At 43.9% G+C, this 15,719-nt stretch overlaps 1 protein-coding gene across 1 annotated transcript; it reads left to right on the forward strand.

The window, feature by feature from the left end:
- The first annotated feature begins 239 nt into the window (after window positions 1-239).
- C25H1orf115 (chromosome 25 C1orf115 homolog) lies at window positions 240-3,731 on the forward strand. The gene is made up of 2 exons (XM_078605944.1): window positions 240-977; window positions 3,038-3,731. Exons 1-2 carry the CDS (start codon window positions 573-575, stop codon window positions 3,155-3,157), a joined length of 525 nt encoding a protein of 174 aa, XP_078462070.1. The 5' UTR covers window positions 240-572; the 3' UTR covers window positions 3,158-3,731.
- The last annotated feature ends 11,988 nt before the right edge of the window (window positions 3,732-15,719 follow it).

Raw genomic sequence — 15,719 nt, forward strand, 5'->3', positions numbered from 1 at the left:
CAATTGCGTACCTAGTACGATGTGTTAAACAAAACAAAACATCGCCACGAGGGAGACAAAGGCGGTCGGGCGTGGCGCTGGCCATCCCACCCCCTTCGTGTGTCGTGCCGGCAGCCTTCATAGGTGCTGCTCGCTAACAGCACTTCTTTGTCTTTGTTTCATGTCTCACTCCTCACTCGCAGCGACGTGGTCGGTTACGCCCTAAACTCGGTCACGATGGGGGTGGTCGGCTCAGGAATCCAAAGTCCAGCCAGCTGGCAGCAACAGCATCAGCATCCTCGATCGAGTGATGTCGACACACTTGGTTGGGATTTTGTCAGAACAATGTCAGTTGCCGTCAGGCGGGCCGGCGAAGACGGCTGAGCGTGAGATACACGCACGCGCGGCCGCCAAGGTAGAAGAGGTCTAAAGCCAAGAACTTCGGAAACGCTCCCGTTCACTTTACCGCAAGACGTCTCACGCTGCAGGCCGGTGACTGGCGGTCACTCGCATTCTAAGAGTCCATAGGGACGAGGCACCGTGAAGCGTGCCGAGAGTTGCACCGCATTAAATCTCCACCGCGCGTCGTCATCATGGTCATGGGTATCAGCAAAGAGCTGCAGCGGGACGACGCCAAGGACGGCAGCAAGGGGTTTAAGAAGCTTTTCTCGCTGCGCCGAACCAAGAAGGGCAGAGAGAATCAGCGGGAAGAGCAGGCGCAGGTGGAGGAGGAGGATGAGAGTGGATCTCGAGGACTCGAGAACAGCGCATTCGCTCCGCGGGACCGTGAGCTCGGGGGAGACGCGGGGCAGGACGATTCCCCCGGCTGGCAGGCGGTCTGGGCTGACGGCTTCCACGAGCAGGGTACCTCCGTGGGTGCTCGGGTCAGGTTGGGCAACATCGCCCCGCTGCCCGACAGGTACGAGCAGCTGGTGACGGACGAGGAGAAGGAGGAGAGGAAACGGATGAAGAAAGAGAAGCACAAGAAGTACAGGAAGGTCTGTGTGTGTTGTGTGTGTGTTTGTCTGTCGGTCTGTGATGACGACCTGACCCGGCGACCCGAGTTCGATTTCCACTCACGGCCGCCAACACCACGTGGCGATTATCTGTACCGGGCCTGGGCATCGTCTAGGTCGACTCAGCTTCAAAATGAGTATCTGGTGCGTTGTGTAAAAGCATTTCCACAAGGGAGACAAAGATGACCGGGCGTGGTGCTGGCCACCTGCCCCCTCGTGTGCCACAGTGCCGGCTGTCTTAGGTGCTGCTCGTTAACGCAAGAGTCTGTTAAAGGCTATTCGGGGGATCTTAGTGTTGTATTCCGATGCCCTCTCTCTCCCACTCTCTCACTTTGATCTATTTTCACTTATTCATGATTTTAAGGGTTAATTCTGACGTATTCACGTGAGAATTTGAGTTCATAAGCCGTGGGTTTTTTTCTCTCTAACAATGAACGATGGTGGTTCAATCTGCTCTTTAAAAGTGTTAGTTTATAAGGTAATGCGTGTAATATTGACGCTTTATGATGTGGTACAGACATCTATACATCGACCGTAGTAAAGACGCATCGGAAAGTAAGACGTGCGGATCCCACACAAATGTTGTGTTTGCTTTAAGATACATTTTTCTGAAAAAGTTGGTCTTATAAATGGGAGAATACGACGCTACTTAATTCAACTCGGGTAAGACGGCATGCTCATTTCGCAATGACACGTTCATGCGATGTTGAGGACATCCCAGAAGTAATGGTGTGAATTAAAGATAATAACAAGTGACAATGGAGACGTGATGCCGTGCACCGCAGCACAACACGCGTCTACACGTGCAATGTTACTTACGAGACAAAAAAAGACGAAGATCCTCCGTGTATCAATTCTAGATTTGAAGTTTTCGTGACTGCAAGGATTCATACTCTTTGTTTTTTTTTGGTAAAGTCACGTAGGTGAAAAAATAAAATAAATTAAATCACGACGTTTCGGGCGCAACACAAGCGTCCTTCTTCAGGTGGGGACAACTTAGCAAAGAGTGTGTATCCTCCGTGTAGCCTTGAAAAGACATGGGGCAAGTGCTGTTCGCCAGCACCTATTAAGTAAGGCTGGAACAGCGCACGAGGTTGTGGGTGGATGTGACCATCACCACGCTCGGCTGTTTTTGTTATCCCCAACGGTGATGTCTACACGCCGCACCAGGGACACTCGTTTAAGGCCGAGTGGACCTCGGGAAGGCCCAGCACCGGTTCAATTATTCGTCACTGGTGATGGCTAGTGGGCGGGGAATCTCTACACCACCACTACGCCACCTAAACACAACAATAAACATTGTACATGCACAGAAGTGACTTTAAACATCACGAGGAACCTTCCTACGCCGTGCGAGTTGTGTGTGGGGGTTATCTTGACCATACTTCACCATGTTGGTCAGTACGGGGTGTTGTGGAAGCATAGTAGAGTACAACAGTGGATGCTGCTGCACTGTTGTCTTGCTTTGCAGAGCAGTCACACAGCCGATGACACCTTTTAAGTAAAGCATTGTGATCACCCATCTGAAAACTGTCCAGATTCATGGCTGCTTAACTTCCATGATCTTGTGAGATCGGACGCATTGTGTTCCGCAGTGGCGAGATGTTAACTCCCTCGCCTGGTGTGCAGGAGGTCGTGAGTATGATCCCGACCCTGACGCCTGCTGTATATTTGAAGTTTGCACGTTCTCCACGTGGGCACGTGAATTTTCTCCGAGCGCTCCGGTTTTTCCCGCCACGTTTATTAAACACGCGTATAGAGTATTTGGCTGATATACATTTCCACGTGAAAAGCCACTTTATTGATGTATATTTCGCGCCCAGGTCGCTCCTGAAAAAGAGCTACATAGCTTAGTGGGCCTTACCTGGTGAATACAAAAATAATATAGTCTAGTTAGTGTTTAAAAAGTGTAATCTTAGGGTGCTCTGATGCTACATTGTTCGATCCCCGGTTAGACAATTTGCGAGGGAAGCATCAAATTTGGCACAATTGGGCCATGACGCCGTGGTGGACGACGACCCTGTGCACCACTCTCTTCGCAGAACGTGGGCCGGGCCCTGCGACGTAGCTGGACCTACTTCGTCACGGGGCTCACCTCGGCCACCAATTTCTACGTCTCTCCATGGGCGGCCGCCTCCGTCATGAGGACGTCCTCCAAGTGACCTGCGACCTCCACCCAACCACCCACCCACCCATCTCAACCGGACGTCGCCTTCACTTCCATTGCTCCAACGGTCAACGATCAACTTGCGGGCAGCTGGGGTGAGAGTGTTCGACACCGGAGGCGGATTACTGAAGGAGAGGCAGTGGCTCACTCCTGCGAGAATTTCCATAATCAGCCCGCGTCTTTGCCAAAGCATTGAAATGTGTTTTACAAAATGCAATTAATTGATGAAAAAAAACACCGCAGCTTTGTTTTTTTTACCCTTCCATTCGCATGCAAGGGTGGCACACATCTTGGCTCAAAACGATGATTAATGAACGCTTCATATTTTGTGGCAGAGGAAGGTGAGGTTAACGCTCGTGTCCGATTACTGGGCCAGGCCTGGTGAGATTCTGCGGTTGAGTGTGGACGAGCACTTGAAATTAAACCAGTTTCTAGTGTGCGGTGAGTTACGTGATCTCAGCCCGTTCGCCAATGCACAAAACACCGTACAGTATTTCGTCTTTCGCTTCATTTGGTTTAACATTTCTGTGTTTTGCTAAAGTGCACAAATTAAACACTGTGCTGTGTATGAGATGAAGGGGGTGAGTGGTGGCGCCGTGGTTGTGTCGCACTGCGATACGACGAAGAACCCAGCAAGTTCGAGTTTGAGTCCCGGCTGGGGTGCTACGTACCATACTATGGGTAGAGCTGTGGCTTGAACAGCACCGCACAGACACAAACGAATAAATTAGTATTTGTATTTCATACGTAGGCTTTCACGACGACCACTACGATTTATCATTGGTTTATTTTGGGTTAGGTCGCAGTGAAGAAATGTGTCGTAAATCTTCCTCCCCCCAGTGCAGCCGATTCATAAAATAGTGTCACGTGAATCGAACGTCCCAAATTAATATACCACTTAGCACCACACTGGTGTGTGTTGCTGCAGCAGCAGTAAATGTGCAACGTTTGAGTCACGTGACACTTTTATGAATTGTCCGCGTCGGGTGGAGGAGGTTTTTGTTTTTTACGACACACATTTTTACACCGCCTAAACCAAAAGAAGCCAATTGTGATTCACAAGCGAGAATGATTATACGCGTGGGAAATGTGGTTGGGACAATGCGAGCAGTCGGATTGGGACTCTCCGTGGGGAGATGCTGAAGATAGCGCAAGGCTAAAAGCATCCGCCGTGGGCATCAATCCTCAGCGATGAGGATGACACCAGATCGACACAGACACTGGTACAAACAAAAACAAAGATACTCCATATGCCTGTAACAGACTGTTGGGGCAAGTGCTGTTAGCGAGCACCTATGAAGGCCGGTACGGCACACAAGGGGGTGGCCAACACCACGCCCGGCCGCCTTTGTCTCCCCAGTGGCGATGTTTAAACACCATACACAAGGTACTCATTTGAGGCCGAGTCGACCTAGGGGAGGCCCAGGACCGACTCAGATAATCGTCACCGGTGTTGGCCGTGAGCAGAAATCGAACTTGGTTCGCCGGGTTCGTAGTGCAGCGCGCTAACCACTACACGTGTTCACACGAGCACACACACGTGTATGCAGGCACACACATCGACAGACAGAATAACCAGTGATGTACCCATCTGTTGTCATCACGAAAACCGAATTTCTGAATATTTACTTGCTAAGGCAACGCCGACCCTCGTAACAATGGCACTTGTAGTCGTCGTTTATTTCGCCTGGATGGCTGAATTAGTTGTGTTTCAGCTGACACGGGAATAGGCAACAGGCGGAGCCAGCGCGAGAAGGGGTTATCGTCTCCCATGCAATCCAACTACGGGCCGTGCAGTAAACCCACTGCGGTCTGCCCCCCTTGAACCGAGGAGGAACAGCAAAACGATACGAACTCTCTCCCCGAAGCTCTCTCGCTGTGACCAGCAGCAGACCTTGACAATGGCATTTAGCTCCTGAGCATATTGCTCTCATCATACGCAATGACAGAATGCATACGGATATAGAGCAAGAGACACACAGGGTATCTTCTTTCACACGACAAACATCACTTGATGCAGTAATTTTAGCTGTGACGGTCCCACCTGATGACGGAGACTTGTGTTGCCTCCGAAACGTCGTGATTTATTATTGTATTTCTATTATTAATTTTATTTTTATTTTTTACCTAGGTGACTTTACCGAAAAAGCCTAAGAGTATAAACATCGGTAGTAAAAACAATTAATCGTGACAATGACATACTAACTAAAAGCTAACAGCCATTGCATTTTTGGCTCTTTTTGAACCCCTGTATTTTAAGAATGTTTATCACAACACTGATCGTAGCACTTATTTTTAGTGTCTTGTTAATCCACTGCTGGATGGCTTCGCCACTCCATGTTAGGCACGGGATTTTTTTTTTACCATACCTCACCACTCTGGTACTTATCAGTCGGTGAGGTTGGTGCCCAGAAACGCAAGCACACATTTCACCCCGAAACATTTCGTTCATATCGGCAGCGCGAAGTAAAGCGAAGCAGAATTTGGCAGAATTGAAGTTGTTTTTGTTCTTACTTGATTTCACAAACCAATTTAGAAAATATAGGTTTTTAAAAAAAATCGTATTTGTCTACTACTGTCATGGAATCTCCTTTGCCAGTACCAAAATATGATAATAGGGTTTTCCCCTTTCCCCCCCCCCCCTTTTTTTTCGTACGCCTTTTGGCGTCCTCTGGTCGAATACCGTTTGAGACGAGGCTCAAAAGAAAGCTGTCTCTGGTGTGGACCAATCAGTTTCAAGGACAATGCATATACTATCTGAGTGTGTCTTTTTTGCATTCTGACCACAAGCATTGTGGTTAATGCAGACATGATTCCTTGTAAACGGTTTCAGTTTGGTATGTAAACATCTTAACACCTGTTTTGTTGCCAGAAAAAAGGGGGAAACCCCTATTATCGTCTACTACTGTGTTGTAAAATCAGTTTCGGTTACAGGCATTTGGTAAAAGTCTACGCATTCAATTCTGAGCCACTTTACACAGAACTAAACATTGCCAAATATATACTTTTATTTTTTTATTTTTAAGGCAGTGTTATTGATGAATGTGTATCACTGAGGTAGAGCCATATGCCTCCTATGAATAGAATATGCATTTCAATGGATATATTACATGATGATGAATGCCATCTCTATTTATGATATGCAATGTTGATTTAATCCAGTCTCTTCCCTGTGTACATCATTTGATTGCAAATTATAATGCGTCTGGAAAAGTGAAACACTTATAACCGTAAAAGAAACGTTATGAACGCCGTTTTTTTTTTCTCACCAATTATATCTTCACGTTATTTGCACACTCGCTCCCGTTCATCTTGCATTTGCAGCCGTGGTTGTCTATGCGAGCGTTGTGTACCCTACACGCGTGTTCGTGGGCCTTATCTTGTAGAACAAAGAATAAAAAGTGTCTTCCAATGCACCCCCCCCCCTCGTCGTTCACTTGTCCACCAACTAAAGCAGCGGAGGCCAATGGCGTCTCTCAAGCCGCCTTGTTGATGCCTACACGTGGTTCTGTCGAAGGGGGCATGACGTCGAATGCACGGTCACAGCAGCAAAGATTCATGAATTAAGGTTGCGTGACATGATACCATATTATGGACACACTTGGCTCAACACGTAGGCTTTCGCGACCAATATTGCCCAAAAGAGGTTTCTTTTTGGATTAGATCGCGTCAATATAAATGTGTCGTTAAAGCCTCCACCACCCGACGGGTTTAGCGACGCATTTTACATTTATGCGAAGTAACCCCCAAAAAACCTCTATTACACACAACACTAGGCTCTTTGCAGAACTCATAGCTCTTGAGCATCCAATCTCTCCAACCAGTTTAAGTGAGCAAAACAACTTTTTGATTGCATGTCCTTATTCATGGCAGCTCCTGGTTGTGAAATTCTTCCAAAGACGCCGGTCGTGTAGCCATCAACCGCATCAGAAACATCCAACAAGCCGATGCGCACGTCTCCTTCACGAATGGAGCATTGAAGACACGAGCCACGGTAGTGCGATTGTGGCCATGCGACCCAAACTATGGACCGTACGGTAAAGCACGGCACCTGTTTGTCTTTCCCACGGCACCTCCGATTAGCGCGGTTGGCTACGTACGGTGCGAAAAAAGTTCAACATACACACAGTCTGCAAAACCACAGGAACTCTCTCCTGAAGCCCTCGAGTCGTGGCTAGCAGACCTCAACATTTCGTTCCTAAACATTTTTTTTACCATACGCAAGAATAGAACACGTAAAAGTTATTTCTTTTCAGAGCGTAAAAAAAAATCAAGCAGAACATTAACATTTTTACATTTTATTTCTTTATTAATTATATTCTTTTACAAACACTGCATAATCGCACTACTTTTATGTTTTTGCATTCCTTAAAAAAGTTAAATTAGAACAAACAAAAACTTCAAAAGCCACAGGATCTCGTGTATATTCATATAATCTTTTAATGAAACTTTATACGTCCCTGATTTTTCTTCCAAAAAACCAAACTATAGCCTCTGCAGTAAAAACCCGTGGACACATAAAAAATAAAGAGTTTAATAAATACTATAGACATTCAGCTGTGTGTTAGGAGCTGAGTAGCAAGTCGTTTTTCAAGTTGTTAAACAGCCATCGTGGACAAATTAAGACAAAGTAAAACGTGATATATTAACGTCCCGGTTATTGTTCTGCAACGATGTATTAACATCCATATTAGAGTTTTTTTTGGGTTAGATCGCGTAAATATATAAATGTGTCGTTAAAAACTCACCACTACCCGACACAGCCAACTAGTAAGGGTTGTCACGTAAACAGAACATGCCAATTCGTCACTAGTACAGCATCATCGGTGTGTTGGAGGGCCAAGCCACAACATTTACAATCTGAGTACGACGTGATTACAACTAGCTTCATCAGGCGACAGCCAGATTTGTGGAGAAGTCCACGTATTTCGTTCCTTATATCGAGGCGCAGATGTGGTGACCACAGTTCTGCGCTCTTGCGACACTTGGGGGAGGGGATTACTGAGGCAACGTACATTATGCATTATGCGAGCCCTTTGAACTTGTCCTTCCTGTCTATTGTGTGTATTAAAATAGCCGTACCAACAGTATTCCCTATTGAAGTAAGCTACCCTTTGTAGGCATGCAGGACGAGTTCAAAGGGCTCGCATAATGCATAATGTACGTTGCCTCTATATAAGGAACGAAACAGGTGGACTTCTCCACAAATCTGGCTGTCGCCTGATGAAGCGAGTTGTAATTACTGGCGAAACGTCGTACTCAGATTGTAAATGTTGTGGCTTGGCTTTCCAATACACCGGTGTGCTGTACTAGTGACGAATTGGCCACGTTCTGTTTACGTGACAACCCTTACTAGTTGGCTGTGTCGGGTGGTGGCGGGTTTTAACGACACATTTATATATTTACGCGATCTAAACCAAAAAAAACTCTATTATGAATATTGGTCGCGAAAGCCTACGTGTTAAACATGTATTAACATGTTACGCAAACGTTTTAAAAGTCGTATTTAAATTAAGTGACTGTAAAATTGGGGAACAAATGTAATTTAGAGGCTGAGAGCCTAATTCATGTGCTGCCAAAAAGGCACGTTTTACCAATATTTGCTGGAAAATAACCAAATTGCCACGATTTCCTGGCAATTCATTTTTCTGCGGAACATTGGTGGAAGCTGCTGCAATCCAGAACATGAACGAGGCCCTTGAAGCGTTAAGCGAAATGGGGTTTGATCACAGAATGAACATTTTCTGTTAAAATTTCACTTATCCTAATCACAAGGTTAGGGTTAGTGTAAATGTAATAAGACAAAATGTATACAGTGGGATTGTACACGGGTCATTTAAATGTAATGAAGAAGTTGCAGAAAAGGGGGTAAACAATTCAAGTCAGTGGCGGCTGCTTTAATATCATTCATCTCTGTGAAAATGAAGAGATGTGGGTGAAAACAGAACAAATTTAGGAAACTTCCACTGTATAGTGGCAAACCAGGTAAATTGACAATGTGTTTTTACCGACTCATCTCTAAAATTGGGATTAGTCACTTAAGTCGATTAACTCAACTGCTTTATTTTGTGTGAATACTCAAGACCTCTTCAAAATGGTGGCTGCCCAAACAAAACAACCTGCCATGCGGAAGGCAGGAAACCCCCTATAAGCCACACCCAGCTTGATGGGGCTGTCATTAAGCCCCGCCCACATCACCTCCCGTCCAGGGGCACCACGTGGTGGCAGCAGATGTAACTTTTTTTTATCCCACTATGTTTGTGTTATCCGATTCGTCTAGCAATCGGACCGATAATTGGTAGGGTTATTAATTACTCAGGCAATTGGATATCTCAATAACGAAAATACCCTCATACATATTTAGCAAGTACAATGTTAGTATGAGCTCTCAATAATTGTATACATCAATCTAGAACAAGTTAGGTTTACAAATTATGGCGCAATGATGTAAAAAATATGGTCTTAACCTTTGCAGGGCAGCATTGTTCAAAGGATAATGAAGTGGCCATTTGTTTTTACCAGCCAGAGATCACAGGCAAGCGACTCCATTTTTAAATGTGCAAGTCTCCAAGTGACATTGGCCAAAATTCAAACTCACGTTGCTACAGAGTGACTCGAAACCCAGTCTCCTGGACTGAGCCAGTGATTTTTAAATTTGCTGGCGTATCAGTGTGCATGAACATCACCACTGATGACACAACCGCATACTATGTCCGAACACTTGAATCTCAGCTTCCAATGTCACTCGTGATCCCTTTGCAAGCAGTGCTTTCTTTTATGGTCACGAAGCGCTCTGGAAACAATAGAAAGCCAATAGAAGCGTGGGGACGGGAAGTTACGCTGCATGTCAGATGACGGCTTAAAACAATAAACGGTAGATCAAACAGCACTGAGGCAATGTCGACTTCCTCGCAGCCGGACCAACAACCCCCCTACCCTCAAACTTTTACGCTCGTTTTATGTAAATGTATTTTTCAGCATAACAGCTCCTTCGTCAAACGCATCTCGTGCCTCCCATCAAGAACATCGAGGTGCCGAGACATCTTTTACCTCGGTGACATTTGAAAGTACGAATTGAATACATTTTCGACGGCGGACCTCTTTACAGTTGGGAGCCCCGAGTGTTGTTCATTTGCCCCATTCAGGACAGCAATGGGATCAGTTTCGTTTACCTAAATTTCCAAACTCTATCAACTGCAAATTGCATATCATTAGACGTCTGTAAGGTCTAATTTGTAAGAAATACCTTTCAGTTTCTGTGTCGAGAGATATGAAAGGGGGCATATTACCCGCTTTTCGAATGTGTTATTTATATTCTTCACAAGGATGCTAAATTATTATTTCATGTTATATCTTCACAAGAATGAATTACACTTTTGCAACACTTACAATAATGTGCACAGTATACACTTACGACCCGGTCCAAGCATGTAGTCAGATAATGTAATTATACTTTCATGTTGAAAATCCACATATTGACTATATTATGTAACTATTAATGTTGCTGCGGTTTTACCAATTAAGACCTTTGCATTTATTTTTCATATAGGAAAGTGTGAAGAATTTGCCTGCAACAACAGCATTTTATTACACAAAGACAAGTGGCACGAAACTGAACTACATAAATCCTTTCCTATAAAGGTTGCTTTCTTCCAAGCACAAATATGCACAGCAAGATTGGGATACATTTGACAAAAAACTTGATTTTGCGAAATTAAGGAGGAAAAAATAAGAATTAACCATCTCAGATTTTCTGATACACGCAATTATAACCAATGGGTTTCATTCGCCATAGTTCTGCTTCAAGATAATAACAAAATATTATTAATTTAATAAGCGCAGCCACACGTTTAACATGTCAATGTCTACTTAACAGTATTAACTTCCAAGTTTTTAAATATTGCAACAAATTAGTTAGATTTTTGTTCAAGCTAAACTGTCACAAACAAAATATTTTGGCTCTCAAAACGTGTGTTAAGCTTCATTTGTAGGTTTTCAAGACCGATATTATGATTCACAATTAACCCAATGGAAACTAAATTATTGATCGTTGTGCGTAATATTACAAAACTTTTTATATCAACAATATTAGCCTAATTCGTCACAAAATATGTGCGAACTGAAGTGTATCAAATAACACTATACCCTGACAACAAACTAAATAAACATAATTATTTTGTTCATACCATATTACGACTGTTCAAAAATAGAACAAATTCAATTACAAGCTATTTTTGTTGTTTGTTTGGGAGGCTGGACATTTACTCCAAAACAGAAACGAATTTGTACTGTGATTACAGTACTTAAGTCTGTGCACAAGAGGGCAATGCAAAAGCCAGAGGTGGGTGAGAGGGACAAGGTTATTGTATACAATTTGGAGATGTTACACGGCATGGCATTTCCATAAACTGCTTTTATGTTACGAGAGAAATCATGTGCTGCGTGTGATTTCCATTGCAAGATGGAGAAATCATGTTGAGCACGCGTTCTAACGAATGAAATAAAATGTATTCGAATGTTAAATGTGTTAAGATATTAAATAATCATGACATGTGCTCCATGTCGTCACTAAGGAGTTTTTAGTCACGTGCTGGGTGATGCTGAAATAAAAAACTAATATTTTCTATTTACCAGGTAAGGCTCACGGAGCTATATAGCTTTGTCAGAAGCGACACACGATAGCTCAACGAAGTGGCTTATCATCGCGTGGATATTTAGAGCAGCCAAACGCTCTAAACGCGTTTCTAAAACTGTGCGGTTGATTATAATATGAAGGTCGCCGACGATGGTTCATCGTATCGCGTAAAGTAAAATTTTAATTTATAGTGAAAAATGTAAAATCATAAAGCTGTTCAAATGCATCTGAACTGATATTGAAATTGAGAAGGAATCTATACATCAAAGCTTAAACTAGATATAAAGACTTACTAGATTTTTTTTTATTTACAGAGTTCACTGTTGCGTTCACTGCTATTGGTCACAAAGGAATTAGAATCGCGAAAGTGATGCCACCTCAACTGGAACTGACAAGTGCGCTATTCGGTCCGGGCTCAACTGTTTTATGGTTCCAATCAAGTTTTCCCTGCACCGTCTGCTGGTTTATACACAAGTGTCTGTCTGAAATTAAAACAAATCTAGGACCAATAACAAAATAATTATTCCAATGTGTAATGCGCATTCCATCCAAGGATCCCGATGCGCACTGTATGGCAAGCAGGAAACAAAAACAGAACCAGGGCAACCGACCAAACTAGAGGGAAGGACACTTTAAAGTGATTGGGTTTCAAAGTAGACTTGAATACATCAACCGATTCTGATTGTCTGATTTCAAGTGGAAAGGCGTTCCACAGTTTGGGTGCTACACTAACAAAAGCCCAATCACCAAAAGAGCGCAACCTCGACCTGGGAGTGCTGAGCAGTTTGAGATCATAAGATATTAAATGACCTTGATGGAATATATAAATGTATTAGTTCCTGCAAATGATGTGGGGTGAGCCCTTTTAAAGCAAAGTTCGATGGAACACGCATCATCTCAACGCCTCAAGATAATGCCAGCTTTGCTTCAACACTATCAGCTTTTGTTGTCTTTTGCGATATGAGTTTGGGGAACAATGTTCTCCAAGAAGACAGTTTTCATCTTCAAAAAAAATGTTTTACTGTGACGTTTTGATAAAAAAACACGGCATTTTGTAGAACTTCCTTTATATTCACGAAGGTTAAGGATAAAGAAAGCATTGTTTTGAAATCTACGGCTAACATTTCCTCAAGTTATTGATTGTGCAATTCACACAGCTGCTTGGAGGAAACGCCAATTATTTGAATGGCTGATAGATACGGTGCAGTGCTCTCTACACATTTTGACGAGGGAATTTAAATTTCTGCATTCCCACAGGACATCCACTCACGCATGCCACCAGTATACATGCCGTGGAAGCACCGAACACAATGGAAATGGCAAACGCACGGGGCAGGCCATCCATCGGGCAAGAGGTGAAATTGAAACGTCTAACGGGTGAGGGTTTCAGGACACAGGCTGCAGTAAGTCTGCAGAGTGATGCTGTCATTGTGACAATCGCCCACCCCCTTCGATCAGTCATTGGCAAGAGGTGTGTGTGTGTGGCGCACGGAAGGTGGTGTCAGTGTTGACACAATCCCGTTTCAGACGTGGAGGCATTAATCACCTCATCCCTATGATTTAATTAAATATACATCGTTTTGATTTAATCATTGCCAACCCCACCACCCCCCCCCCCCATACAATGCGAGATGCGCTGCTATCGTGATGAGATCAGAAATGTGCCCAAAATATGTAAAACAAACTTCAAGCACCCACGGTTGTCATATTCTTAACAGTCGATTCCCAATATAGGCAGGGCCATATGGACTTGAAATATTTAATGAATTTCCCATAATTTTGAACGCCTTGTATATCCCCAGCTCCATATGACTATGGCCATATTCTGCACTCACGGATAATCATGCAGACTCGCTAAAGGACGCTTTGGCCAAAAATATTCTTCATACGCTATGAAATGTTCAAATGAGAAACGTTTCATCCCTTAAGTCAGCTCATCAGATACTCTCATCACATGAAATAAGAATGTGGGGAAACTACTTTTCCCTCACCTCAATACTCACGTGCCACTCACTGTCCAAACCTACAGCAGTGGTTCTTAACATTTACTGCAGCGGTTAAATTTCGATTTAAAGCTTTCGTGACTGCAGGGATTCATCTTCTTGGTTCTTTCGGTAAAGTCACGTAGAAGGGAAGTAATAAAATAATAAAAATAAAACATAATAAAATTATTCTCACGACGTTTCGGCCACAACGCAAGTAGCCGTCCTCAGGTGAAAACCAGGTCTGTCGAGGCGACAGCGTCTGAATGAAACAGCACACGCGCTTGGAGCATGTATATAAGCTGTGTTGGAAGGGGGGAAGAAAGGGGGAGCTGGGTTGGAAGGGGGGAAGAAAGGAGGAGCTCCCCCTTTCTTCCCCCCTTCCAACCCAGCTTATATACATGCTCCAAGCGCGTGTGCTGTTTCATTCAGACGCTGTCGCCTCGACAGACCTGGTTTTCACCTGATGACGGCTACTTGCGTTGTGGCCGAAACGTCGTGAGAATAATTTTATTATGTTTAATTTTTATTATTTTATTACTTCCCTTCTACGTGACTTTACCGAAAGAACCAAGAAAATTTACTGCAGCCTTACACCCCCTTTGGTTCTCAATTGTTAAACAATTTATGTTAATAAATACATCGGGTTTGATTAAACAACGTTGTACTTGCGTACCCGTGCGTAATTTGTGTTTCCAATTATTTACTTTCTAAAATAATCTGGCCGTGTCTCGCACCCCCAGCAGATGCGTGCACCCCAGGTGAAGAATCACTTCTCTCAACAGCCCGTTTTTCTGCAGGTTAATGTGAATTGTCCGGCCCCACATCGCCTCAAATGTTAGAGAAGTTCTCCTCAACGGTGGCAAGTCTCATTGCATTGGTCAATCTGTTCGTTTACCTTTGGTCCAATTTACTATAGGTTACGTTGAAAAAGAAGGTACAATATATGTGCCAGGAGGATTTCCCCTATTAAAATATATACTTTAATCATGCAAACCCCCAAAACAAAGCATTGCAATACAAAAAAAGAGATGAATCAACACGCTCCACATTGTGCGTTTTGACACGAGGCAGTGTGTTGGATCCTCCTTTCTTAACAACACTTCCCACTGGGCAAGTCTCCATCACCATGTCTCAACGTCTGAATCACTTCAAACTGTGACAGCGAAAAAAATATGCTAAAAAAGTATCAGTGCACAAGATTCCCTCGTCATTCGCGAACTTGCTATCCGCGATTTTGGCTATCCGCGAATCGCATATGGAACTCGACACGACTGCATCGAGACAGAGACAAAGTGATGAAATAAAGTGACGAGAGAGAATGTGATGCGAGAAAGTGATGAGATAAAGCGATGAGATAAAGAGATGAGAGATTTATTTTCGAAGCTGTAGAAGCTGCTGCAGACGTTGCCCGTACGATATCCATCGGCCAATATCACTACCCACGACATTTTCTATTCATGAGCATCTCCGGAACGTATCCCTCGCGAATAACGAGGGAACACTGTACACGGCATGAAACATTTTGGTAAGTTTTCTGAAAGTGCCAGGTCTCTTTCCATTTGGAGATGGGTGAACCAACAATCGGTGGAACTAACTGCTCCTTCATGCTGTCCAGGTTAAAACTTGGAGATGGATGTATGCACACACACACACAGGGCACAGATGGCACTGTGATTAATGGCTAAGTGGTCCCACTCACTCAATTAACGTTAAACCGAAGTCCGTTGTGTTGAACGCAAACGAGGGGTCAGGTGGATGTCGTTGATCAGACTCCTCGTTACAGACAAGCCACAACACAAAGCTTTTTGGTAAACAGAGTTACACACATTTTCTTTTTTTGCGGGTTTATAACATTGACACATGTGTTTTTTATACTTTCGTTCGTCCACTGGGTTGCAACATTCACACACCACGCGCGTTTAAACCATTTGTGCAAT

This window comes from Lampetra planeri, chromosome 25 (assembly GCF_965212315.1).
Source record: "Lampetra planeri chromosome 25, kcLamPlan1.2.h2, whole genome shotgun sequence".
Lineage (NCBI taxonomy): Eukaryota > Metazoa > Chordata > Hyperoartia > Petromyzontiformes > Petromyzontidae > Lampetra > Lampetra planeri.

What these genes read in the sequence shown, in the direction of transcription:
- C25H1orf115 (XM_078605944.1), top strand. Translation starts at nt 573, where the DNA reads ATGGTCATGGGTATCAGCAAAGAGCTGCAGCGGGACGACGCCAAGGAC. An exon ending in AGCACAAGAAGTACAGGAAG is followed by an intron (nt 978 to 3,037) that starts GTCTGTGTGTGT and finishes CTCTCTTCGCAG; the next exon opens with AACGTGGGCCGGGCCCTGCG.